Source organism: Euprymna scolopes, chromosome 8 (assembly GCF_053919585.1).
Source record: "Euprymna scolopes isolate OS-2025 chromosome 8, ASM5391958v1, whole genome shotgun sequence".
NCBI classification, from domain to species: Eukaryota; Metazoa; Mollusca; class Cephalopoda; order Sepiida; family Sepiolidae; genus Euprymna; species Euprymna scolopes.
Genome location: NC_136489.1, coordinates 124,872,257 through 124,897,962, shown reverse-complemented (window position 1 = coordinate 124,897,962; position 25,706 = coordinate 124,872,257). Strand labels below are relative to the sequence as shown.

At 32.3% G+C, this 25,706-nt stretch overlaps 1 protein-coding gene and 1 long non-coding RNA gene across 4 annotated transcripts in view; both read right to left on the bottom strand.

The window, feature by feature from the left end:
* Nucleotides 1–4,067: 4,067 nt before the first annotated feature.
* LOC145283756 (uncharacterized) overlaps nucleotides 4,068–25,706 on the bottom strand; it is a 259,776-nt gene continuing 238,137 nt past the window's right edge. Inside the window, exon 2 of the long non-coding RNA XR_013868734.1 lies at nucleotides 4,068–4,655. This is a non-coding gene — a long non-coding RNA (uncharacterized LOC145283756). The remainder of the gene's footprint in view (nucleotides 4,656–25,706) is intronic.
* The window catches only part of LOC145283752 (ubiquitin thioesterase zranb1-B-like), a 578,310-nt gene continuing 563,399 nt past the window's right edge, over nucleotides 10,796–25,706 (bottom strand). For 2 of the 3 annotated variants that reach the window (XM_080132814.1, XM_080132813.1), the window contains 2 exons: nucleotides 17,742–17,971; nucleotides 12,426–13,935 (listed from right to left, as the gene is read on the bottom strand). In XM_080132814.1, coding sequence (XP_079988940.1) covers nucleotides 13,699–13,935; nucleotides 17,742–17,971 — 467 coding nt within the window. In that variant the 3' untranslated portion in view covers nucleotides 12,426–13,698. Of the gene's footprint in view, nucleotides 13,936–17,741; nucleotides 17,972–25,706 lie in introns of all 3 variants that reach the window. The other variant, XM_080132815.1, reaches the window with a different exon arrangement.

The window sequence follows — 25,706 nt, the reverse complement described above, 5'->3', positions numbered from 1 at the left end:
ACATTACACTTGAACTTCTGCATGTCAGTACAGTTGGGGAAGTAGAATCCTAGAAGTGAGTTCCAAAGTCTAGCAGTTCTGACGAAGAAACTATTGGAGTAGAAGACTTTATTACACCTAGGGATCTCTACAGTGAAGGGGTGGGATTTAGCTGCTTGTCCAGAGTATTCACGTCGAAGGGGTACAAGTGCTTGTAGTTCATCAGAACATTCACCATTAAAGTACTTGTAAAAACAGTAGAGGGATGCAACATTTCGTCGATGGGATAGTTTAAATTATACTTCTTCTTTTATCGTAAATTCAACTCGTTAATAAAAAAAAAAAATTAAATAAAAATGCTTGAACATAGGGTCATTCAATCTGTAGTCGAATGCTCTATCACTGATGACAAATTTTTTTTTTTTCTTTTTAAGAAATGATTTGCTGAAATTTTATTACCTTATATTTTGGTGTACAAAGCGACCGCCAAATGAGACGCGGTACAAAATTGAAGCAAATTTTAATAAATTTATCATATATCGGTTGTATAAAACAACTGCTAAATCACAAAACCATGTTTGTTTGGCCTAGACTAGAGATTGCAACATCCGGTATCTTATGAAATTTTTTTAACTTTAAGGGTCGTCTTATACACCGAAATATACAGTATTTCTCTTCGCCGGTGTAACGTAAAATATTCCCCAGTTTACTACGTTATAGTATCTCTTTTAATCTTACTAGATTCAATAAGAATTCATCTAGTTTGGTAGAGTATCCAGTTTAGTATGGTTAAATACTAAAAGCAACATCACTTGGAAGAGGATGCCTCATTCTTTGTAGAGCAGCCATATAGTAGGGCAGTGTAAGGCAGCCATATAGAGAGAATTTCATTTGCCCTTTGAATGCCATGTTATTTTGAATATTTAGTCAGGGTTTATTTGTAGGGAAAATTATCTTCACGCCAGCTTGTTCTGACAAACCAGAGAGACCTTAGGCAGTGAAGTTATTCCTAAAGTTTTTCTCCTTTGCCATTTTTTTTTTCACTTCAGTTAGTTTTAAGAGATCAAGGGAGCTAACTCTTCCTGGAGTTAACACCTGATTCTGTTATGATTTAAATTTATATCCGAGGGCTCTTAAGAATATGCCTGCTATTTGTATTTCGTTACAGCTTGGTCTTCAAGACTTTTTAAAAATGTACTTTGTTTAGTTTTAAGAAACCAAGAGGCTTTGTTCTGGAGCCAACACTTGCTTTCATTACAATTTGAATTTATATCCGAGGGCCCTTTATAAGAATAGATGTCTTATATCCTTATGCCAGGTTGTCCGAACAAACCTGCCTACAGAGAGAACTTAGACGCTCAGTGACGATGTCTCATAAGCATTCAAGTTTTTTTCCTATCAAACCTGGTGCGGATAAGAGCTTAAAAACATCAGACACTGAAAGCACCATCTAATAGTTAAATAAAAATAATTTTCTACAATTAGAATATTTTTCTTTTTAAAAATATTAGGTCACCTCTTATCAAGATCTGAAGGCAACTCGAGGATAATATCTGATGAACAAGACAAGAGATTGGAAACTATGGCTTAAGTGCAGGCAGCTTGATGAAAAATCTAACAGTGGACTTGCAAACAACCACGTGACTTAACTGAGAAAATTTAAAGGCAAACGTTGCTATTGGCGATATAATACATTTTAAAGGAAACAGAGTTGAAGAATCTGTTGTTAGAGTTTGCCCATGCGACATGTTTGCATTAAAAATATTTGAATACTAAATAGAAAATATAAACACGTTAAGATTGTATCCATGGTAGGAGTTAATATAACCTGAATACTAATTTCACATGCTTATTGTATTCTTTAATCATCGGTGCATGTCCAATCTAATAAAAAAAAAAAAATCTTTGTATGCACTCATCATGGAATGAAAATGTCATATTCCAAAAATCATTTAGAATATCAATCAAATTTTATGAGTAAGCAAGGTCTTGATTCACTTTATCAAATAAACAGAGATAACTTAGTTTGAACTACTGAGATCAACATGAACCTTGTTATGGCTAAGATTTACTATTAAATTTACTAGAAAGTTTTCTATATCAAAAAAATTCTTGATAAGTTTGTATTTTTAGAATATGACATCTTTGTTCTATGGGTACATACATATTCTTTTTTTTCTTAGGTTGAACTCTGGCCTTACACTAAATTGTCTTTAATGAAAACAAGTCACATGAGTAGGTCGACCAAAATAGTTTTATTTAGACTAATTTCCCAACTAATTTCTTTGTCATCAATCGTAATGCGTGCTAATTTAAAGAAATGTAAAATACTTGATATTAGCATTAAAAAAATGTTTTTTTTTTATGCTAACAATTAAAAATAAAACTGGTACCCAAAGTTTTTTTTTTTTACATGGAGGTCACCACTTATCAAGGCCCGAAGGCCACTCAGGGATAAGGGTTATTGCGTGTACAGTAATCAATGAGATAGTATTGTAGTAATCATTAGTATTGGGGGTTTTGATAGTGTCTTACTTAAGGGGGCGGTTTGTCAGGAGTTTGTTTATGTTGGACTTAACTCAATTTTAAAATGCCATGTATAAGGGTTAGAGCTGTATTTTATAAAACTAAGTAAACAAAGTTCAAATTGCCTCCTGATTTTTTTTTACGAGGGAGACCAAAGTTACTTTCTGCGTTTCACTTTCATTTACTTTATTCCAGCTGTGAATTGTGAAAGTTTTCAAATTGTCAACAACTTGAATAGTACCAGAGGACTTTATCTGAAAAAGTTCAAGTACAATTACTTAGATAAAAGACAATCTTTCCAATATTTAAAAAAAAAAAAAAAAAAAAAAAAAAAAAAAATGCACTGATAATTTTTTTTTTTTTTTTTACTTAGTATTTCAGCCAATTGTCTGTAAGGACCCATGGTGCAACGGATTAAATACTAAGTCACAAATTTAGTTGTAAGTGAAACTTTTATAAAGGTTGAAGGTTTAATTCTCAGTGCTTTGAATAAAACTGAAGCACTTAATACTTTTACTTGGTCATGGCTGACGGAATGAGAGCATGTTAGCAGTAATAAATGTAAATTAAGATGAATACCATCTTATTAGCAAATTCATCTAATAATACTAAATACTGTTATTAGTACATTATTGCTTTTATTAATAGTTTTGGTGCTTGTACAGTTTAATTAAGACATTGAAAAATGAAAATATCAAAAAAAGTTTAAATTGTACATATCCGTTATGGAACAAAGTTCTCCGAAAAAAATTTTCACTTAATTTCATCAATTAGTTTTTGTTTTACAGCGAAAAAACAATTTGTTATGATACCGAGCAAAAGGTTCGATTTTTAGGAAGAAAAACTAGTATTAAAGATGGGGAGGGAGTGTTGGCGCTTTAACTGGAGTTATCTCCTGTGGCGTTTCTAAACTCCAAACAAAAATTAAGAAAAAAATCCAAGATGTCTGCCTTCAACGTGCTGTCATAAAATGTTTTCCCCGCTGTAAAAAAAAAAAAAAAAAAAAAAAAAAAACTCAAATTAAGTGAAATTTTTTTTTTCGGAGATCTTCAGTTCAAATATAACCTTTTGCCGAGATTTTCATTTTTTAATGTCTTGATTAAACTGCACAAGTACTATATATTTTTTTTTTATTGATATTAGTTTTTTTATTAATATATTTATTAAGATTTTTTTTTTTAATAAGATATTATAAAAACAGAAGTGCAAAGATAGATTTTTGAAAACTGTAACCTTTGTCGAGATCACACATTCCGTAACCGATGCCTAAAAAAATTAAAAATGTCAATCAGTAAGTATTTTACCAACTTGTTATCTTATGTAGATGGTGATGTTTTGTTCATCATTTAGAAAATGTTTCAACACAATACATTGCAAAATTTATCTCACTTTGAAATAGAGATTTTTAACTACTTTTAGAAAATAGAAAATATTGCATCAATGGTAAATGATAATTTCCTAATAAATACAACAGATCCCATAACCAGAAATTGAAACCAAAATCCTAATCTTCAGTCTCAGGTTCTACCAACTAAATTGATTGGATTTCTTATAAATCGAGCCTAAAAGATCTTAAAATATAGTTTTGGCATGATGTCATGGTTTTCAAAAACCTGAATTCAAGCATAAGTGAGTAAAAAAATCAAAAAAAATCAATAGCAATAGATTATCAAGAAAAACAAGCAATATCATTGGAAATTGATTTTAAATGATTCAAGACACTTGAACTAAAAAAATAAAGTAATTCTTAAATAATTTTATAATCATCTAACCCAAACCTTGAAAAAATAATTATAACTTTGGCATCTTTTATAAACATTCATCTATATATATAAAAGCCAAACGTCTGTGTGTATGTATGTATGTTTGTTTGTAACGCTAAAACTTTTGAAAGACGGAACCAAACTTGACAAATTTGGTATCATATCGAAGCCCCATCACCCGGATGACAAATATCGAAATTTCACGTCAAACGGACCACTAGAAGTTGGTCAACTGATCAGTTATCTTCGAGGGGGGCCCCAAAAAAACCTGTCATTAACGCTAAAACTTGAGATGAAAGATTCCTCTCCCCTAAGAATAAAACATATGTTCAATATCTGCTTTTGTTTTTTCATTGTTTATACGGTCCCGAGCAACGCCGGGTAGCCCTGCTAGTCTATAATATAAATCTCACATGTCTGTTTAAATGTATGTATGTATGTATGTCCAAAATTTTCGACAGAGGCGAAAGATTTTCACGAGATCGGTATCATTTTGAAGCTCGACATCTTGGACGACAAATATAGAAAAATTGGCCAGAAACATTAATTCTTTCTTCCTCGACTGGGCAGTTTTCTACAAGGAGGGGTCGATTTTTTGAAAGCCGTTTTTGCAAGTCATCATGTCAGTTGGATTGATTTTGCCTACTTTTAACGTTCTGAACTTCCGATCACGTCATGCAGTAGCGGTAAGACGTCAGATTTTCTTTCACTTTCTTTTCTGCCTTCGTGACATGGATTCGAGCCTGCCTGCCTACTACCACCACCACTTTTTTTTTTTTTTGCTCAACACACACACCTCTAAACATCCGAGAAAAGCTGGGCACCCAGGCTACTTCAAATATAAGAGTTAATAGATCAATAATTTTGCTTCAACTAGGCAGTGGCATTAAAAACAAAAGAATGTAAAAATAACCAAATATAACGCAATGTTTAATTGCAGAATCATTTCATTAAATATTAAAAAAAAAAAAAAAATTCGTTATTTCCAATGCATGAAACTCGGGCTGTGCCGAAATGGATAACTAAGTGAACCGATCACCTGGGTGTGCCAAGTTTGAATCTAGTTAGTTTCACTATGTCACTTTCAGTTATGGATGTTGGCAACCTTCACATGGTCCTGCTTGTAAGCACCGGAAAGAATTTAAATGAAACCAATGCTAACAGAACATGAAATAAACAAATGAAACAGAAAAACAAAACAACAGATTGATCAGTTTCATTTGAATGTAAGAATTCAATATTTAAAATTACTTCTTGAAAGACGTGCATCCAAATGAAACTGATCAATCTCTTTCTCCTATGTTTGATTTCATTATCCATTTCCACTGCATTTTATCTCCAAGACATTTCATTTTGATGTACTAGCAGGCTGCCCGGTCATAATGCGCAAATATTTTATTTTATGCGGATTTCTTATTATAGAGCAAATTCTCTATTTATCATTATTCAATATATAATTACAATAGAAAAATGTGAGCATGAAAAGTAATATGGTTAAGCTTAAACATGGAAAAGTAAAAGACAAGTGGTTAAAACTGGAAAAGAAAATGACAAGATATTCTAATAAAAAATATAATAAATTTATAACTTTAAATATTGCAGCATGTAGAATTGATTATATAATGTTATAAATTGATTTTTTTTTTTTAATTCTTAATGCTGTAATATTTCAAGTTATAAATTTATTATATTTTTTACTAGAATATCTTGTCTTTTTCTTTTCCATGTTTAAGCTTAACTATATTACTTTTCATGCTCGCATTGTAATCCATGATTTTTCCAGCCTCCCAGTAAATTCACTTGTTCTTTGTTTAATTTCAGTTTTATTTTTTTGCCCCCATAAACATAACATACACACATGTGTAATAACACTATACAGCACTCATCGGCTTTCAATAAAATTCCCCCAATTATCTCCCTTTCATTCTCTCTATTTCACTTGTTACTTCTCTTTTCACGAGAGCGGTGAATTGGTAGCAACAGTAGTCACTGAAGCGACGTGGTTGCTATGGAAGCTAGTAATAGAAAACGTCGCTCACTTCCTTATGTTTGTTTTACAATTTTAAATACCAGTAAATTCATCATAACTTTTGCTTTACTGAACAAAAATTGAAATTTTTTTTTTCACACTATAGCTGAGAAAGTGATTTATAAACTGTAATAATTGTTTGAAATTTAGTCAAAAAATGAGTGAGCGGTGAAGCTTTAAAGCAGTTCTAAATGACTAAAACTGCCACTTAACCATATATTCAAACACTACTGCATTTGCATGATAATGATTTCAAAAGTTATGAAAAAAAAAAAAAAAAAAAAAAATGACCTTGGTACCATCTGCTAGAATCAAAGCCAGAACATCTATCACTTCAGCCTTATTCATTATTTATCTCTCCAGTGTTGTTACCATCTGAACTACTGATGGATGGATATGAAAGGTTAAGAATTAAGCGGCTTTGAGTTATGTTTAATTTTGCACACATGCAAAAATGAATTGCTGTAGTAATGTTTTACACGACTTTTGTTTTCAATTTTGATCCCTTAGCAGCATTTTTTGCCACTTAAAAACCAAATTGAAAGTGTGCTACAGGTCCAAGTACCCTATATATCAAATTCGAACTCTGTAGACCAAATATTCAGAGAGGAGTTTGGTAGAGACTTTTTACAAACACACCGACAAGGTCATACATATATTTCTGTTCGCTATAATATAGTCATTTCAAAGTCTACAAAAACTATGCATAAAAAGAATTCAGCATAATAGTGAAATGAAACGAATGATCTAATAAGAAACCATAAGAAAATGGATAAGTAATTAATGCTCATTTTTCAAAGGAATATGCAAATTAGTAGACCTTTACGTAGTTGGTCACATATCCATGACTGAGTATGTTAAGTTCATTTTAATAATTTTTAAATAGAAAAAGTAGGCTTTTAATATAAATGTCAGAGGGAGAAAAAAAAACTTAACTTTATGGGTAGATAGATTGTGTATTTTATCCTCAACAAAGTCAAAGAAGCTATGACATGTTGATTTATACAAATAAAATGTAAAGTGGTTGCTTTGACCTAATTAGTTGTATAGTTTTTTTCTAACACAATGGACAATGCTCTACACTCCTATCAGCTATAATATAAATCTCACCTGTCTGCTTAAATGTATGTATGTGTGTGTGTGTTTGTATGTCTGCCTAAAACTTTCGACGTTTTGAAGCTCGACCCTTCGGACAACAAATATCGAAAAATTGGCCCAAAACATTAATTCCTTCACCTTCAACTGGGCACTTTTGCTACAGGGAGGGGTCGCTTTTTACGCTGATATTTTCGAAAGTCATCCCCTCTTTTCGATTGTCTAGCCTTAATTTAAACCTACATTACTTCCGATTTGGCAATGAGCGCAACAGCAAACATACCACTTTTTTTTTTTTTCACGTTCTTTCGTGGTATGGGTTCGAGTATGGGTTTTTTTTTTCACGTCCTTCGTGGTATGGGTTCGAGCCTACCTTCCTACTACCACATTTTTTTTTTTTTTTCCTTCTTTTGCTAAACACACATCTTCACACCCAGGCAACGTCAGGCATCCAGGCTGGTCGTATCTAAATGGCAATAGATATTCTTTTCAACTTTTGATTACTGGGTTCGATTCTAGCCTTTTCCTTTAATAAATTTTATTTTCAATCCTATTTACTTTGTTTCTCTAATTACCGGGATTTGCCCCCTTCCATATATAACGTGTAGATGAGGGTGACTCAAAGGCTCTCTTTTGATTGACTACTACACAGATGTAGGGGAGGGTGCCACTTCTTTTCATAGGATTACTTACCTTTAATCCTTACTTTTATAACGCTCAGTGTTTAGCAAGAGTGTAACAAATACATTTTTCTTTTTTTAGTATTTTATAGGACTCGGCCGAGAATTGAAACATGGTCTATCATCTTATTAGTAAACATTCCAACCATTATGCTAAATGCCATTAAACAAATAGGTAAGATAAAAAAAAAAACATTTCTTAGCTCTTCAGATAGAAGATTAAAAGCAATTCTCATGATGTAAAGCTTTTTAGAAGAGATGAAAATAATGAGTTAAGCTCAAATAACCAATTTTCAATAAAGACCAAAGGATATAAATAAATGACAAATAAAAATTTGAAAAAAAAAAAAACCCTAAAAATAGAAAGTGAATTTTTTTTTGTTGTTGTTTGTTTTTGTTTTTATTAAATAACAATTCTTGGGTTGATAAGACTAATTAAAGTCAACTGATCTTTTTTTTTTTTGTTCAAACTTTTTTTTTTTTTAAATGGTTTTTATTTTCTGTAAAAGAATCGTCAACCATCAACCGTTTTAACAGGCAAGTGATACTGAATGCAACCCAAAAAGAGGATCAACACCAACAGAACAGAGATGATGAGCAGAGGGAGACTAACAGCCAACACGTATACACAGATGCACACATACTGATTGCACGCACACACACACATGCTTGCATACATGATTTAAAAAAAAAAAAAAGAAAAAATATATTTTTATATAATCATCATCATCATTATCAAATAGAGAAATATAACTGATTCGGTTTGTGGGTGGAAAATGTATAAAAAGGAGCCCAGGCAGTTTTGCAATAAATAAATAAAAAGAAGGAATGAAAAAAATAATCGGCCCAATTTTGGTAATTTATTTTTTTGTTTTTTTTTTCTTTTACTATTTGGAAAAATAAAATAAAAACTCAGGCTCGATTGTTTTTTTTTTCTTCCCTTTTTTGTTAAAATTTTCTAAATTGTTTTTTGTTTTGTTTTTGTTTTTTCTTTTTGCTTTTGTCTTGTCGATCTGTTCTATAATAATAATAATAAAAATATCTGGCAGAATAAGCAAAAAAAAAAAAAAAAAAAAAAAGTCTCCGACCAAAGTGTTTCAATTTTCTAAATTGTTAATTTTTGTTCTTGAGTTTTTTTTTGCTCTTTGTCAGTTCTATAATGAAAAAAAAAAAAAAAAAAAAAAAAAAAAAACTGAGATAGAACAATAAAAACAAAGTCTCCAACAAAATTGGTTGAATGATGCATGTGAACATACTCCGGGAGTGGAAGACAAAATAGACAAAGTTAAAGTGTCACTCCCCAAACATACTCCCATTAGATTGGCTCTACTGTAATTCCTACAAAAAGGTTCAGTTTATACAAAAACCAATACAGTTCATTCAGAAAAAAAAAAAAAATGTACTATATTTTTTTTATAAAGATTAATTTGGGTTCAACCCTCCACTGAACAATTTAAAACAAGTTAATTAAACGATTAAGAAATTGGGAGGTTTAAACAAACCACAGAAACGTATCCGAATAAAAAGGCAAGCAGCAAAGTTGTCTTGTTTGGACGCTACGGCATGGTGCTTTCAATGGTTTTTCATAAGAGGGGGCAAAATGAAAATAAATTCAACAACAAAACGATGCAATATGTTAGTTGACTGATGAAGACAGCCTGGAAATCAATTAGAATACATGGCTATAAATTTTTTTAAAAAGGACATTTTCTTTAAAAAAAATAAAAAAATAAATAAAAAAAATGCATACAGAATAGAAAACAAATAAATTTCCATTAAAATTGAAAAAAATAGGAAAAATTAACTTTTTTTAGTCAAATTTTTTGTCTTTTTTTCCCCTGAAAAATTAATATTCCAACATTTTCATTGAATTATGAACAATTCTAAATAATTTTAAAAATTGTTGGTATTTAATAATTGATATTAAACTTTAAAATTAAAAAATTAAATGTTAACATAAAAAAAAAACAGCTTTTTTTATATAGGGAGTATCAAAAAAAAAAAAGAAAGAAAAATCAAGGACATTAATTAAAGTTATAAAAATTCTTCAATCCATTGGTTTATGAAAAATGGCATGATCATTTTCTTTATCCTCTAACCTGATATGTTATTTGCATTTAACCTATTAGCATAAAGAAAATTAACTTGTTTTTTTGTGTGTTCTGTCTACCTCCATCCACTCTCTAAATATTTTAAGTCAAGGAAAAAAAATAGATTTAAAATCTAATAAAATAAAGAATAAAATAATAATAATAATAAATACCAGAAAAAAATTATTACTATTTTACTTCACCATTGTTATGAATAAGTAGAATATATCAAGTTCAAATCAATTTTATTGACCCGCCCTGAAGACAAAAAGATAATATTTACCAAATGTCATTAATATTATCCTATCATTAGCCCCCCCCACCCCTCTCTCTCTCAATAAAACTTTTGCATTAATGAACTGGTAGACATATTTGCAAGTGTCAGACAAAATGTTAAGGAAATATAAAAAAGAAAAACAATGGTAGCTTTTGATGTCTCCATTTTGAATTAAATCTGGCTTGGAACTTTTAAAGGATGGATCACTGATGTAAGTTGTTTTGGTTTTTATCAAGAATTCCCCCCCCCCAAAAAAAAAAAAATGAAGAAAAATCTGTATGATGTACGTACTCTATTAAAAAAAAATTATATTGCAAAATTCACAAATTGATTGTATAGTTTTATTTTTATAAAGAAAAGTGATTAATGAAAAATTGTAGGCATTACAACATAAACCTCACAAATTTGAATCATTACCATTGTCTTCTTTAAAGTTTTTGTTTTTAAAATGGTGGGAAAAACAGTCACTCCTTGATTACTTAGAAAAAACTTTATTTCATTCAAAAACAAAACATCTGGATCAATTTACATGATTTTTGGAATATGATATTTTTGTTTTGTCACGGATATGTACATCATACACATTTTTCTTTATTTTTGTTTAATATAGGGTGAATTCTGGACAAGAACCATTGTTTTTGCTTATTTTTGGGGGTGAGTGGTTGAGTGGTCCTATTCAATTTTGAGATTTATTTTTTTAAATGCCCCCCGAGTTAAAAAAAAAAAAAAAAAAAAAAAATCTCAGCGAATCAGCATCACGTCTCACTTTGATCACCGTTTTTGTTCCACCCATTCACCAGAAAGTTATAACAAAATCATGTAAATTAGGTAAAACAAAATAATCTTACGCAAACGTGGGCTTTTTATACATAATTCAGTCAAGAAACATGTCATGAAAATTTTCCATTTGCAACATTTCATATTTTTCATTAAAAAAAAAAAATTTTGGTTTATATTTCTGTTTTCAACTGTTGCATTCTCTAAGTGACATCTGAATCTATTTGGCAAACAGGAAATCTCAAATCAGTCACTTTTAATTGTTGCATAGTCAGACTGTCAAGTGTCCCCCAGACTCCCTTGGACGGACAAAGCAACAACTGGGCAGCAATCAGAGATCACAATAAATGAAATCCTTTGGAAAAAAAAAATTAATTAGTCAGAGTGAAAGGGGAAACAAAATTCATCCATTTTTTTCCTCCCAAATAAAATATTTGGAAAGTTTTGTTTTGTTTATTTTTTGGTTTTCTTTTGCAAGATTATTTTTTCAATCAATTTTTGTAAGATGTTAAGATAATGAATGGGAAAATTGTTGATGGGACAAAATTCTTTGAAAGGTTTTACCAAGAAAAGCTATTTACTAGCTGTAGTAGGGTTAGAGGGGGAAGGCAGAGAGCCAAAAGCTGCCTAAAAACTGGGATAAGTTCTATAAAGAAAATAGAAAAACCAACCAAACAAAAACAATGCAAGACACAATGTAAACATCTTGCCCAACATGGGATCTAGTATTCAATCCTTCAAATGTGATTTTTCATTCAATCTTTTTTAATATATATATATATATATATATATATATATATATATATATATATATATATACACACACACACATACATACACACACTAATGAACACAGATAAAATGTACAAAAATCATTAGAACAAGTTATCTTTCTTAAGTATGGATGGTAAATAAACTACTTTTAGATCTCAGTAAAAAAAAAAAAATAATAATTGTATGTTTATAAAAATTGAAAAGAAAAATTTAAAAAGAAAGAGAAAAGAAAAAACAATTTTATGTTTAAAAAAATTGAAAAGAAAAATTTTAAAAAAGAAAAAACAATTTTATGTTTAAAAAAATTGAAAAGAAAAATTTTAAAAAAGCAAAAATTATGTTTAAAAAAATTGAAAAGAAAAATTTTAAAAAAGCAAAAATTATGTTTAAAAAAATTGAAAAGAAAAATTTAAAAAAGAAAAAAGAAAAAGAAAATAACAGGAAAACTTCCATTATTTATTCATTCTCCACCCATTCACTCAAAGCAAACAAACAAAAAATTTGAAAATAACTTTTTTCTAGACCATATTAGTGTACACTAAATCTTTATACAAACCATAAATTAAAAAAGGTGTCAGTTCTTTGGTTGAGGGGGACGGGGTTAAGCATTTCCTTTGTTTGTTTATTTATTTTGTTGCTGTTTTTTTGTAGCCGTTTCTTTGCCACATGTCTGGAGATACTAACAATCTCTATGTGCATCATTAATTACTTCTTTTTATTTTTAATTTACACCCTAGCCCCACCCCTCTCAATCCAATACGAAATCATACATTTTGAGAAGTGGTTGGAAGTGAAAAAAAAAAAAAAAAAAAAAAAAAATGGTGCAAGTCCAGAGTTCAACCTAATTAAAAAAATAAAAATACAGAAAAATCTTTGTGATGTATGTAACTGTCACAGAGCAAAAATGTCATATTCCAAAAATCACGCAAATTGATCAAGTAGGTTTTTTTTTTGTTTGTTTACTAAGAAAATCAAATTTTATAACAAAGCGAAATGTGTTTTGATTCGCCATGTTTAATATGGGGTGAATTCTGGACAAGAACCGTTGTTTTTGCTTATTTTTTTGGTGGGGTGGCAGTTCTATTCAATTTTGAGTTTTTTTTTTTTAATGCTCTGAGTTAAAAAAAACAAAATAAAAAAATAAGGAGATAATTCGATTCGAATTCACAAGATCAAAAGTAGCCTTGTAATAGATACAATTTACTATAAAAATCACTAAAACTCGTAAAATACTTTCCTATTAAAAAAATTTAAAAATAACTACAAAATCAATTAACATGATTTTTTTTTTAATATAACATTTCCGTTCTGTGACGGGTACATACATCATAAAAATGTTTCTGTGTGTGTGTTTTGTTTTCAATTAGGTTCAATTCTGGATAAGAACCAAAAATTCTTTAATAACCGCCCCCCCACCCCAAAAAAAAGTTGACGTTTACAAAAGAATCTACTTTTTAACAGCAAGACAAATGTATGCGTGTATGCGTCTGTCTCTGTGTCAGTTTTCGTAACGGAAGAGAGAGGAAAAATAAAAGGATTCAGAAAAATAACTGATTCTATGATACAACAAATATAAATAAAATGTAGCACTGGCATCAAAGAAATAGTCGAAGTAGATGCGATAGCAAGGCTGTTGCCTCACTGCCTCTACCTACAATCATCAAAAGCGCACTGACACAGAATGTGTTGGTTATTATTATCTCCGTGGTTACTCCTCATCGCTCTCACCATCACTGGAGAAAGTCGGAGCGGATGAGGAGATGCTGGCCTGGTGACTGGTGGCAACCATATGTTGTGACAACTGGCGATAATGGTCAAGCCACTCGTCCACCATTTGTTTCACTAATAAAGGCCGCTTGCCCAGTTTCTGTAACGCCACTAAAACACCACCTTTAGTCACGCAGCAATCCAACCACTCTCGAATGATGCTCTCTTCACGACCAATCTAAAAAAAAAAAAGAAAAAAAAAAAAGAAAAAAAAAAGAAAAAGTTAGAATAATAAGAAAATATGAACATATTTTTTTTTTACATAGGCATCACCACTTATCAAGGCCAAGAGGCCACTCGAGGATAAGGGTTAAAGAGTGTACAGTAGAAACTGGACAATATAGTAATTGTTAGTAATGGAAATTTAGTAAATTTGTTAACAAGTGGGACGGCTCATCAAGAACTTGTTTACGTTAGACTTGAAGACAACCATATTGTAGTCAGCTGGAAAGCAGGAAAACGGAAAACAATTCCATAGGCGTGCAGTTCTAAGAAAGAAGCTTTGTTCATGGAATCTACGTTTAGGTTTAGGCACAGATAACGAGGGTGGCGATTATTGATAGTGTTTTCAGCTAGACAAATGTTTCTTGTGAAAGTTTGGCAAGGGGGGATCATAGACTGAAGCTCAGTTGAACACTTTCCATGAAAATAACAATACAGCAGAGACAAACTCACAACATCTCTTCTGTGAGATAGAGGTTGCAGAGAAGAGAAAAGGATATGTCCTACGAGACTACGAAGTCTATTTTGAACTCTATCAAGGCAGGCCAAGTCCTTTCTAGCAGCTCCTGCCCAGATGTGGCAACAGTATTCCATCCTTGGATGTACCTGGCTCTTATATAGATAGAGAATTGTATCAGCAGTGAGATATCTATCGGATCGATAGAAGGATCCAACCATTTTTCCAGTGGCCTTGGCAACAGATTTGATGTACCTGTTCCTTGTAAGATCAGGAGTAAAGGTCAAGCCCAGAAGCTTGTCCAAACTTGAAGCCTCCTCAAGATGAGAGCCATTCATTTCAACTGATGCCAGATGGGGATCAGAACGTTGATGATGTAAAGAGAGAAGCTTGGTTTTAGAGGCATTAAAAGTAACCAGCCATTCCTTTCCCCATTGTACCACGTGCTCAAGATCAGAGGAGAGAGAATCGGAGAGAACTTGGTCGTTTACTGACTTAGATGTGCTACCATAGATGGTAGTGTCATCAGCATAAATGTCTACAAATGATGTAAGGATGTGATTTGGAAGATCATTAATATAGATCAGGAAAAGAGTTGAGCCCAGGATGGACCCCTGAGGGACTCCAGCATTAATATTGTGAGCTTCTGATTTTTGCCCATCAACTACTACTCTTACGAACTTATCAGAAAGAAATGATTTAATAATTGAGAAGACATTTCCAGCTATACCATAGCTAGAGATCTTATGAAGTAAACCTTTATGCCATACCCTATCAAATGCCTTAAATATGTCAATAGCAATTGCCCTAGAAATGTTGCCTCCGGCGAGGGATTCGCTAATCCTATGAGATATAACTGTAAGGACATCTGCTGTAGATCTAGCAGAACGGAAACCATATTGTGTGTCACTAAGAAGGTTATTTTTGCTGAGATGGTTGATTACTTCTCTATTTAACAGATTCCAGCAACTTATTCATGACGCACAGGAGACTTATTGGCCTGTACTGAGAGGGGGATGAGCGATCACCTGAATTCTTAATTACAGGGCATACTGATGAGATTTTCCAGTGTGATGGGAAGCAATTTTCCTTAAGACAACGTTTAAACAGTTTTGTAAGTATGGGCGCTAGTTCTGGTTGAAGTTTTTTGATTGGAATACCGTCAGAGCCGGTTGCTTTACTGGAATCAAGGTTTTTGATTAGCTTGGCAACATCACGTACAGATATATGTATATCACATAGCATGTTTTCTGATACAGGAGGAAATATTGGGGGTTGGCGGCCTTGGTCGCAAAGGGTAGAATTAGCTGCAAAGTTCTTGGCAAAGAGTTTGGCTTTGTCTGATGCTGCTGAGATTACCTCAGGTCCATTGATGATAGTTGGGATAGAGCACACGCTTCTGTTCAGGATTCTGTTTGCTATTTGCCAAAACTGATTGGAACCAAGCCGCTGCTCAGCTACTTTCGACTTGACGGACTGAGCATACAACTCTTGTGTTCTTTATTATTTTCTTACAATGCCTGCTGGCAGTCCTGAAAGCGGCTTTAGTTTCCATACATCTATTACATTGGAAGCAGTGGAAAAAGTGATTTCTGTGCGCAATGGCAGCAGCACATTCTGGAGAGAACCATGGCTGGCTGTTAGGTTTTTGCTGGAACTTTTTTGAGGATGTGAAACGGTGTATACCTACAATTAACCATTCCGTCAGGTAATTTATAGAAGGCAATACAATGCAAAGATGTAACAGATAGACACAAACTGAAGCAAATTACGACATAACAGTTGAAGGAGTTACAGATTCACCTTTTATTAATTCAAGATGCATATGTACTTGTTTGCTTTTATATCTGTGTGCAGGGTTCGTATAGATTTTCAATGTCTATTTTCAAGGACTTTTCAAGGTCCTTTGCCAGACAAAATTCAAGTTTTGAAAACAAAATTTGGGATTTGTTTTACAATCCACAGTAATTGAAAAAAAAAAAAAAAAAAAAAAAAAATGGTCAAAAATCAAATATACAGCAAATAAATGTTACCATAGTCAATAAGTTATTTTATAATCTACATGCATCATTTTGTGTAGTTTTTATGCTTTTTATTTCATCTCAAATATTAACACTCTTTATGATTTTAAATGGCTACCATCTTTTTTTTTTTTTTGCTCGGCCGGCCTAATTTTAAATTATCACTTGGGAGGAGGGCACACAGGGAAAGCATTTTTTTTTTTTTTTTTTTTTTTTGAGAAAGGTGGGGAGGGTAATTTTGTTTATGGTGGCCACCACCATTCCTTCCCTTCCTTGTGCCTCGCCTCATCCCACCCCCAAAAAATTAGATCACAAATGAGAACAAAAATAGGCAGAGATTTTAATCTTTATCACGAAACTACCAGATGTAGTTTTGTGATAAAGGGAAAGAACTCTTGTATCCACAACAATATTACTATGTAATTTCAGAACAATGTATTTTGATTATATTTTCAATATTTAAAAAAATATTTTAATGGTATTTTTATTAATACTTAAAAAAAAAAAACCAATTTAATTGTATTTATTTTGATTTTATTTTTAATATTTCAACACAAATTTTTACTGGACATAAAGAATACAATTTTCAAGGCCTTTTCAAGAAATTTTCAAGACATTTTCCATATTTTAAGGAATTTTTTAAGGTAATAATAGCAATAAAGCCTTTTCAAGACAATAGTCAAAATTCAAGGACTTTTTAAGTCTGTACGAACCCTGGTGTATCATCAGAGGGCGTTCCAAAAGTAATGCCTCCTATTTGTTTTTATTTCACCCGAATGGATCAGAAAGGATTGCAAATTGCATTGTTATGATGACTGAACTTATGCATTTATGACCTGAAAATCTCATTTTTCTGTTGCTGATATTGGCGGTGTGAGACTCCAAGAAAGCAATCCCTGTCATGGAAGTGCGTCAGAAGCAGAGTGACATCATTGAAGATGGTGATAATTATGTAAAAAATAAATTCTGTAGGAGAAAGTGTTGCTCATTTTAATGCTACCACTCTCGTCTTCGTAGCTCTTCAACTTTTCGAGTTTAAAAAAGGGGGGGGGGGCTTTATTTTTGGAACGACTCTTGCATATTCCTTTGTAAATTAAATAAGTGTGATATGATGGAATTTTTTTTTTTATATATATAATTTTGTTTCAAATACATTGTAATTAATAATAATAACCTTGTTTGTTTGTTTTTTTTTTTTTTGTTTTTTTTTTAGAAATATTGATAAGCATACTAAGTTTTTATAGTTTAAAGGTTTGATGAGAAAATAGTGTGTTGTTAGTTTACCTCGGAACGACTCAGGAAATGGACCGGAAGCAGTTTTCCCTCATTGTCAATTAAAGGGAGATAAATTATTTGGTCATCCTCGTTCGAATCTATGTTGGCCCCAGCGCCAATCATGACGTCAGTGTCTGGTTCCATGGGCACTAAAGCAGAAAAATGGCCTCGTGTGTAACCTAATGTGATAGGGGTTTTCCAACAGAAGCTTCTCTCCCATAATAGAGGTAAATATACACCTGTAAACAAAATAGAACAGACAACATCGAGTGAGTACTAGCAAGAAAGAAAAATAAAGGGGAAGTAACTCTACAAATAAATCCGAAGTTACTTCCCTTTAACAAAATTAAACTGAAGACAATATTAAAACAAGATTACTTGCACATGAGAGAAATATTGAATGTTAACAATGTCTGGTAAAGTTCTTTAAAAATTACCCCCTTTTTTTTTTTAGGGAGTTGATGACAAAATTATAGTTTTTTTTTCTAATAACTAGTCATTATAAAAGTCGTTTTCCTTATTTTGTCATTTAGTCCTCACATACCATGAGCAATGTTTCTGATAAAAGGGGGAGAGTTACCGTTTTCTAAACCTGAATTTTTTTTATTGACGTTTCACTTCAAACAAAGCACAGGGCCACTTAGTCGTGACCAGATTTGCAGGGATTCTATTCATGGAGTTGGGCAGCGAGATGTTTGTTCACATTACGTTTGAATTTCTGCATGTTAGTACACTCAGGGAAACAGGGGCCTGGGAGGGAATTCCAAAGTGCAGCAGTCTGAGAGAAAAAGCGAGAGAAAAGTAAAGGTTTGACAGCATTTAGGGATCTCTACAGTGAAGGGGTGGGATTTTGCTGCTTGTCAGGTGGCAGAGACACCAGCTCAGATGTGTCAACAATACTCCACGCATGGGCGAACTGTACCCTTGAAGAGATACAGGATACTCTCAGGCGTAAGTAGCCTTTTAGCACGGTAGAGAGATCCTACCTTCCTCACAGCAGCCTTGGCAATTGCCTCAATGTATTTTTTCCAATTCATGTTGTCTGGAACTTGAAGGAAATACTTTCAGGCATTGTATCGTTAGCCATGGCAATCAGTGGTTGAGAAGGTTTATTAAAGGAAATAAACTTAGTCTTGGCAGTATTGAACGTTACCAACAAGTTACAGGTTCATTCCACTACAGACTGGAGGTCTTGCTCTAGAGTTTAAGCAATTTCCTTAGATATGTGTTGATTCGTTTTACCCTCGTGTCTGTTATAGAGCGTGGTGTCAACAGCAAATATCCCCACCTCAGAGAAAATTTTATCAGGAATATTAAAGGTACAAGGATTAACCCCTGTGGCAAACTCGCATTTATATCATGTTGTTTAGATGTACAACCATAGAGGAAAAAAACGTAGATTCCATGAAGAAAGCTTCTTTCTTAGAAGTTCACACCTGTGGAACTCTCTTCCGTTTGCCTGTTTCCCACCTGACTACAACTTGGATGTCTTCAAGTCCAACAAAACAAACAAATTCTTGATAACCCCCCCCCCAAGTAAGACACTTTATCAAATCTCGATTACTACGATATTATCCCATTGATTACTGTACATGTAATAACCCTTATTCCCGAGTGGCTTCCGGGCCTTGATAAGTGGTGACTTCCATGGAAAAAAAAAAAAAAATTAGATTTTTCTCTTATCTAAGAAGGATTTGATTATGTTGAGTATACGTTGAGCAACACCATAGGATTTGATTTTCATCAGAAGACCATCGTACCAAATACTATCAAATGCCTTAGATATGTCTAGGAGTACTGATCTGGCTTCACCTGCTTTATCCAGTGTTTGGTATATACGTTCAGAGATTACAGTTAGGATATCTGCAGTAGAATGGGCTTGTCTAAATCCATAGTCAGTCGGATAAAAGTTTATTGTCTGTGAGGTAGCGGACTAGTACTTGATTGATTAAGGACGCAAAGATTTTGGCAAAGAGAGGGAAGAGGCTAATGGGGTGATAATTGAGTGGGTCAGTTCTTCCGCCAGAATTCTTGTAAACTAGTACAACAGAAGCAATTTTCCAACAGTCAGGAAAACAAGGTTCGTTAAATCATTTATTATAGAGTTGGAGAGAACTGGAGCAACCTCAGCGGAGCATTTTTTTTTAATATAACCTGTTATATTAAAAAAAAAATACTCCGCTGAGGTTGCTCCACTGGCTAGTTTTCTTACCTTGAAGTAGTAAATTTTTTTAGCTTCTTACATAAGTGGCTTCATACCTTGTCTGAAACAATTTCCATTTAAAATTTAAAAAAAAAAATTGATCAAGGCAAAAGCCACTCGAGCAAGATGAATGGATTGGCAGTTGAATGCCGAGAAAGAATATGAGAGAGTTGAAAATGATGAATAGAATGAACAAAATTCTAATTCTTATGACCATGTTGTAGTCTACTGGGAAACAGTCGAATGGAAATGTGTTTCATAGATTAGAAGGTCTTAGAAAAAAACTTTTCATATAGGTTCTGTTTTAATGTGAGGAATCTAGATGAAGAAAGAAAAGTTTCTGTGATAAGAAGAGGGAATGTTGTTGTGGATGTCATAAAAAAATGAAAATAACAAAAGAACAGAGAAAGACTATCAACGACTATAGAGAACAGAAGATATGATCCCCCACTAGATTGTAAAGTCAATTTTGTATTCTGTCAAGGCAAGAAAAAGTGATCGAAATTGCACCGCCTCAGCTGTGTCAGCAGTACACCTGTGGGAATTGCATTTCCATACACAGCGAACACACGGACACAAAACCTGTGACAATAAGGTAAACATAATTATCGCCCCTTAATTTCAGCAATATCTTTTTGCCACAAGGGGGCATTAATACCTTACATCTGTTTCCGCTTTATCTTCTCTCTCTTTTTCGCTGGACACAAAACAATGCAGACGCATGAAATAATGCTTCCGTACTTGCTGCAAAGACTCATGCTACGCACACAAATACTCCTTCTATACCTTGTAACAGTATGGCACTGGTTCTCAATGCAACACTGTAAATAAATGTATATTGGTTGTATCATATATTTTGACAATCCTGTGTAATCATTCTTGATTAGAAGACCAAGCAATCTTCTTTATCCTCTACACTCCTTAGAACATGTCTTACTGCTATGTAGATAGAGGATTGTGCCAAGAGTTATTTTTGCAGCAATCTTAAGCAATTAATTGTTCATTAAAAATTAAGCACCTTAATAGTAAAAAAGTAGTTTTAATAATTCTATTCATTTTTTGTTTGCTTTATTTATTGGTTTTAAAAGATAAATGCAAATCTGAATAAAATATTGATTATTTATGTACATACTCCAAAGAACTTCACTACACACTTGAGAACAAAATTTCATCCACGGTTTTGGGTCAGTTTTTCAGACATCATGAAAAGCATACTAGTGGCAATGCTTTTTTTTCTATACACTTGAACAAGCTGAGTATGCAAGGCTCCCCTCCACAAGTGAAAAATTTACTTTAACCATGACTAATGTTTGTGCAAAATTAAAAAAAAAAAAAAAAAAACAAAGTGTGGTTATTGAGAAAAGTGCAAACAGATGAAAGATTTAGGGGCAATTTTACCCCTATAAAGCCCCCTAGAGGAACAACTAGAGTTATCCCGGAAAATCTGTTCTGGCAAAGATTTACTTTTACCATTACTAATGTTTGTGCAAAACTTCCAAAAAATCCAAGTTGTGGTTATTGAGAAAAGTGTGAATAAACAAACGGGAGTGAATTACTAGATCCAATCCCCCCATTGTCGGAGGGTAGCAAATATGTTAATTTGATTTTAACTAAAAACGATAGTGTTTCTGCGTTCTTGTTAATTTGCATGATTTCCATGTGAAGTTCTGGCAAAGAGAATAAAACAATTGCAACAATATCAAATCGTTGTTCCTCTTTTCTAAATCATATTTCTTTTATTAGTGGACTCAAGAGATCGCAGCAGATCTTCCAGAGTGCAGACACTTCTTTCCAATACCAACCAGGAAGAAGCCGGATTTAGTTGCAGGGTGTGTTGAAAGAAAAAACGTTCTTGTTAAACTGTGTCGCACGAAGAAAATACTGATGCTACTCAGTTGAGGAAAGATGATGAGTACAAAAATCTATTTGAATATATGCAATGATGCTGATTGGTGTGCATCTCACATGTCGGCAGAGGTTGGGTGTTGAGAAAATCATTCACAAAAATTGGTCGAAGCTTACACCAGAAGAGTGCTGTGATGCAAGAGATCCAAGCATCAGTTGAAAAGGCGAGTCACTGGATTTGATTCTAGAGAAACAATGATAGATGGCTAGAATGATAAACACGGAGTTAAGACCAAACATAAATCATGTCGGTGCAATTAACTAGTTTTGAATACGAACAATGAAAAAGTAATTTTGGCAGTTCACATTGTCAAGATTAACATGTCATCAGGCAGTTGATCCAATAGGTGAAGGGTGGTCGGAGAAGGTGGGGGGGGGGGCTGTGTGTAAAGCAGGTCTCAAAACAGTGCACATTCTCTTTCAATGACTCATAGAATCTAATGGTGTCTGATATGCAGATCATTATTCTTTTTTTTTTTTTTTCTTTATGCTGCCAAAAACAAGATAACTTAAAATTTAACGGTTAGAAAAACCAGACGAGTGTGAAATTGTTTTTAATAAATATTGCTGTTTATTAAAAATAAAATTTAATTTTTCTTTTTTTTGAAATTTTCGAATAGTAAAATATTTATCTTCAGGAAACTGGACAGTTTGTTCTTTTGTTCTTTTTTGCTTTTCCTTTTCCTTTTTCTTCCACATATATGCCACTAGCCTGGGTGCCTGACATTGCTCGGGTTGAGCAAAAACAAAAAAAGGGGGGGTAGTAGGCAGGCAGGCTCGAATCCGTACTGCGAAGGAAGAAAAGAGTGTAAAAAAAAAAAAAAAAAAAAAAAAAAAAAACGTGACGTCTTTGCCGCTGTGTCCACCGCCAAATCAGAAGTGGCGATGATTTAAATTAAGGCTAGTCAATCGAAAAGAGGGGATGACTTTTGAACATATCAGCGAAAAAAGCAACCCCTCCTTGTAGAAAAGTGCCCAGTTAAGGGTGAAGGAATTAATGTTTTTAGCCAATTTTTCAATATTTGTCATCTGAAGGGTTGAGCTACAAAACGATATCAATCTCGTGAAAATCTGTCACCTTTGTCAAAAGTTTTAGACAAACATACATACATACATTTAAACAGACAAGTGAGATTTATCTTATAGATGGTGTTGATAAGTCCTGGTATGATTTGAGGTGCTTTGAGTTAAGTCAAAACTATGTTTATCTGTCCGATTAATCAAACAATGGATTTCCTTTTTAAGATAACTTAAAATATTTGTTTGTTTTTTTGTTTTGTTTTTCAGCAATTGATTTTCAAAAATTTTTCGTTTATTTCTTTATCATCTTACTTTTAGTTTTTTGTTAAAATTTGTTTTAAGATCTTTTGCAAAAACTGATTTTTAGGAGATTATCTAGAATTCCGCCCCCCACCCCCATCCCATATTAAAAAGATAAAGAAAAATCTGTATGATACACATATTCGTGACGGAAATAAAATACCGTATTCCAAAAATCATAAATTCATTAAATAGTTCTATTTTTAAATAAGTAAATCAAATTTTATGGCTAACTGAAGAGTGACTGTCTCATGACGCCATTTTGAAAACAGTCAAGAGACGAGGGAGATAACTCAACATAATTCGATTTTGTGAGATTTTTGTTGCAATGCGAATTCACATTAATTGCTTAAAAATTATTTTATTTATAAAAATAAAAGTACTTGATCAATTTACACAATTTTTTTAAATACATTTTCTTCTTGTCTCAGGTATGTACACCATATAATTTTTTCTTACAAAATTAATTTTTTTTTTTTTTTTTAAACATTAAAATAAAAACAAAATTTTATTGACACACAACTTTTTCATTGGAAAAAAAAAAAAAAAAAAAAAAAAACACTAAAAATGCAATTTTATTGTCTATTGGAATTTTATATTTTGCGGAATGCATAAATAAAATAAAACTTCTAGACTTTAAGACGCAATAAGAAATATATTGTGGAGCATACATTTCACTAAAATCGAAATCTTCAATTGGTAAAAACATAAAAACTCAGTCAAAATCTTTAATTTTGACTGGATTTTTATGCTACTTGTACCAAAGCTAATGGAAAATTAAGTCCATTTCTTAGGTTTACCAGGTAATTCTAGCAAATGAAAAGCATGCGAAAAGCCCAGGAAATTGAGAAAAAAAATCTAAAAATAACTTCACTATTTCATGTATATACACATAATATTATAAAATATATTTTATACATATACTTCAACGGTGCTCAATACTTTGTAGTATGAAAATATATCTATGGTAGGTAAGCTACACAAAATAATTCATTTTTCATTCCTGTATGAAATCATTAGGCTAATAAGTTGAGATTAGTTATCTCCCTTTGGCAGCATATAGTTAAAAAAAAACAAAAAAACGGTCAAACCGTTCATTGGCGTAGAAGTTATTAGTCGAGTCTACTTTTAAACCAGTGTTAAACGACCCATCACATAATAAATTTAAGAAAATATCCTGTTAATGTAAATTGGGCTCCAGTATTTTAACATCGAAATTGGAATGTAATTGTAATGTCAGAATTATCTCCCTTGGTTTATAAATCAGAGTTATCTACCCTGGATTATTCTTACAAAACGTTGGAGCTAAATCTCTCTCCTATCTTTAAATCGCAAATCTTTAAATTTCTGAACATAAGCTTGATTGTTGGTTGTTTTTGTTTTTGTTTTACAGCATATCAACCCTTTTCGGGTTATTTAATGCCGAATCCAGTGATTTTGAAGAAGAAAAAAAAATTTCTTGTGTTCTAGACTTTTTATATTTCAAGTACCTATTCACGGTGTTCGGTTGAGTTGTCTTGTTTGTTTGTTTGTTTTTATCCAAATCTTTTTGGGTAATGTTATGTTGAATTTAGCCATAAAAATAAAAAATTTTAAAAAGAGAATTTGGGCTACAAGATATTTATGTCTTCAAATATTTATTCATGGGGTCTAGTTATGTTGTTTTGTAGAGAAAAGTTGTTATTTTTGTTTTGTTTGTTTGTTTGCTTGATGAGAAGTTTTACCAGAATATCGAACCTCATTAATTTATTTAATGCGGGTGGGGGGTGGGGGGTAATATTTTCCCTTTTTTATATTTTGGAGAATAATCTTGTTAGTCTCAAAAAGGAGAGAATTTTGTCCAAGCAGTTGTTTTCAAAGATATTCTTCATATTGTTGGATTGTAGATATTGTTTTCTAGTGGTATCTCAAGGGCTCTTTATTCTACAAAAAGATGTTTGGCAGTGCAAATTTTCTGACAGAATGGACATTGTGGTTGCTGCTCTTGTTTAAGTATGAAGGAGTTTGTGAGTTTTATATGACCAAATAGTCTTGTTCCTTTCTGGATTTTCTAGGAGTTGGTCTCCATTCTTCCAGTATGGGTTTGATTTGGTATAATTTGTTATTTGTATTCCTATTCCATTGTTGCTGCCATTTTGCATAAAATATCTGGTTCATTTTATGTTTAAAGTCAGTATAGGGAATGTTAATTGCATTAGGATTTAAGTTTAGAGTTGATTTGGCTGCTAAGTCAGCTTTCATTTTCTTTTATTCCGATGTGGCCTGGAATCCAGCATATGATTATGCCTTTGTTTTTAGATAATAAGTTGATTCTGTTTAATAATTTAATAATTAGGGGGGGTTTCACGTTTTTTTTTTTTATGCTAGAACGGAGAGTGAATCTGAAAATATTAGGAATTTTTTTTGTTTATTTTTTTCTAAGATATTGAAAGCGATGTCGATGACACATACTTCAGCAGTAAAAAATGGAATTTTCTGCTGGAAAAGTAATTTTCAGAGTTGTTCTATTTGAAATGGCAGTGCATGACACTCTACTGTGATCTTTA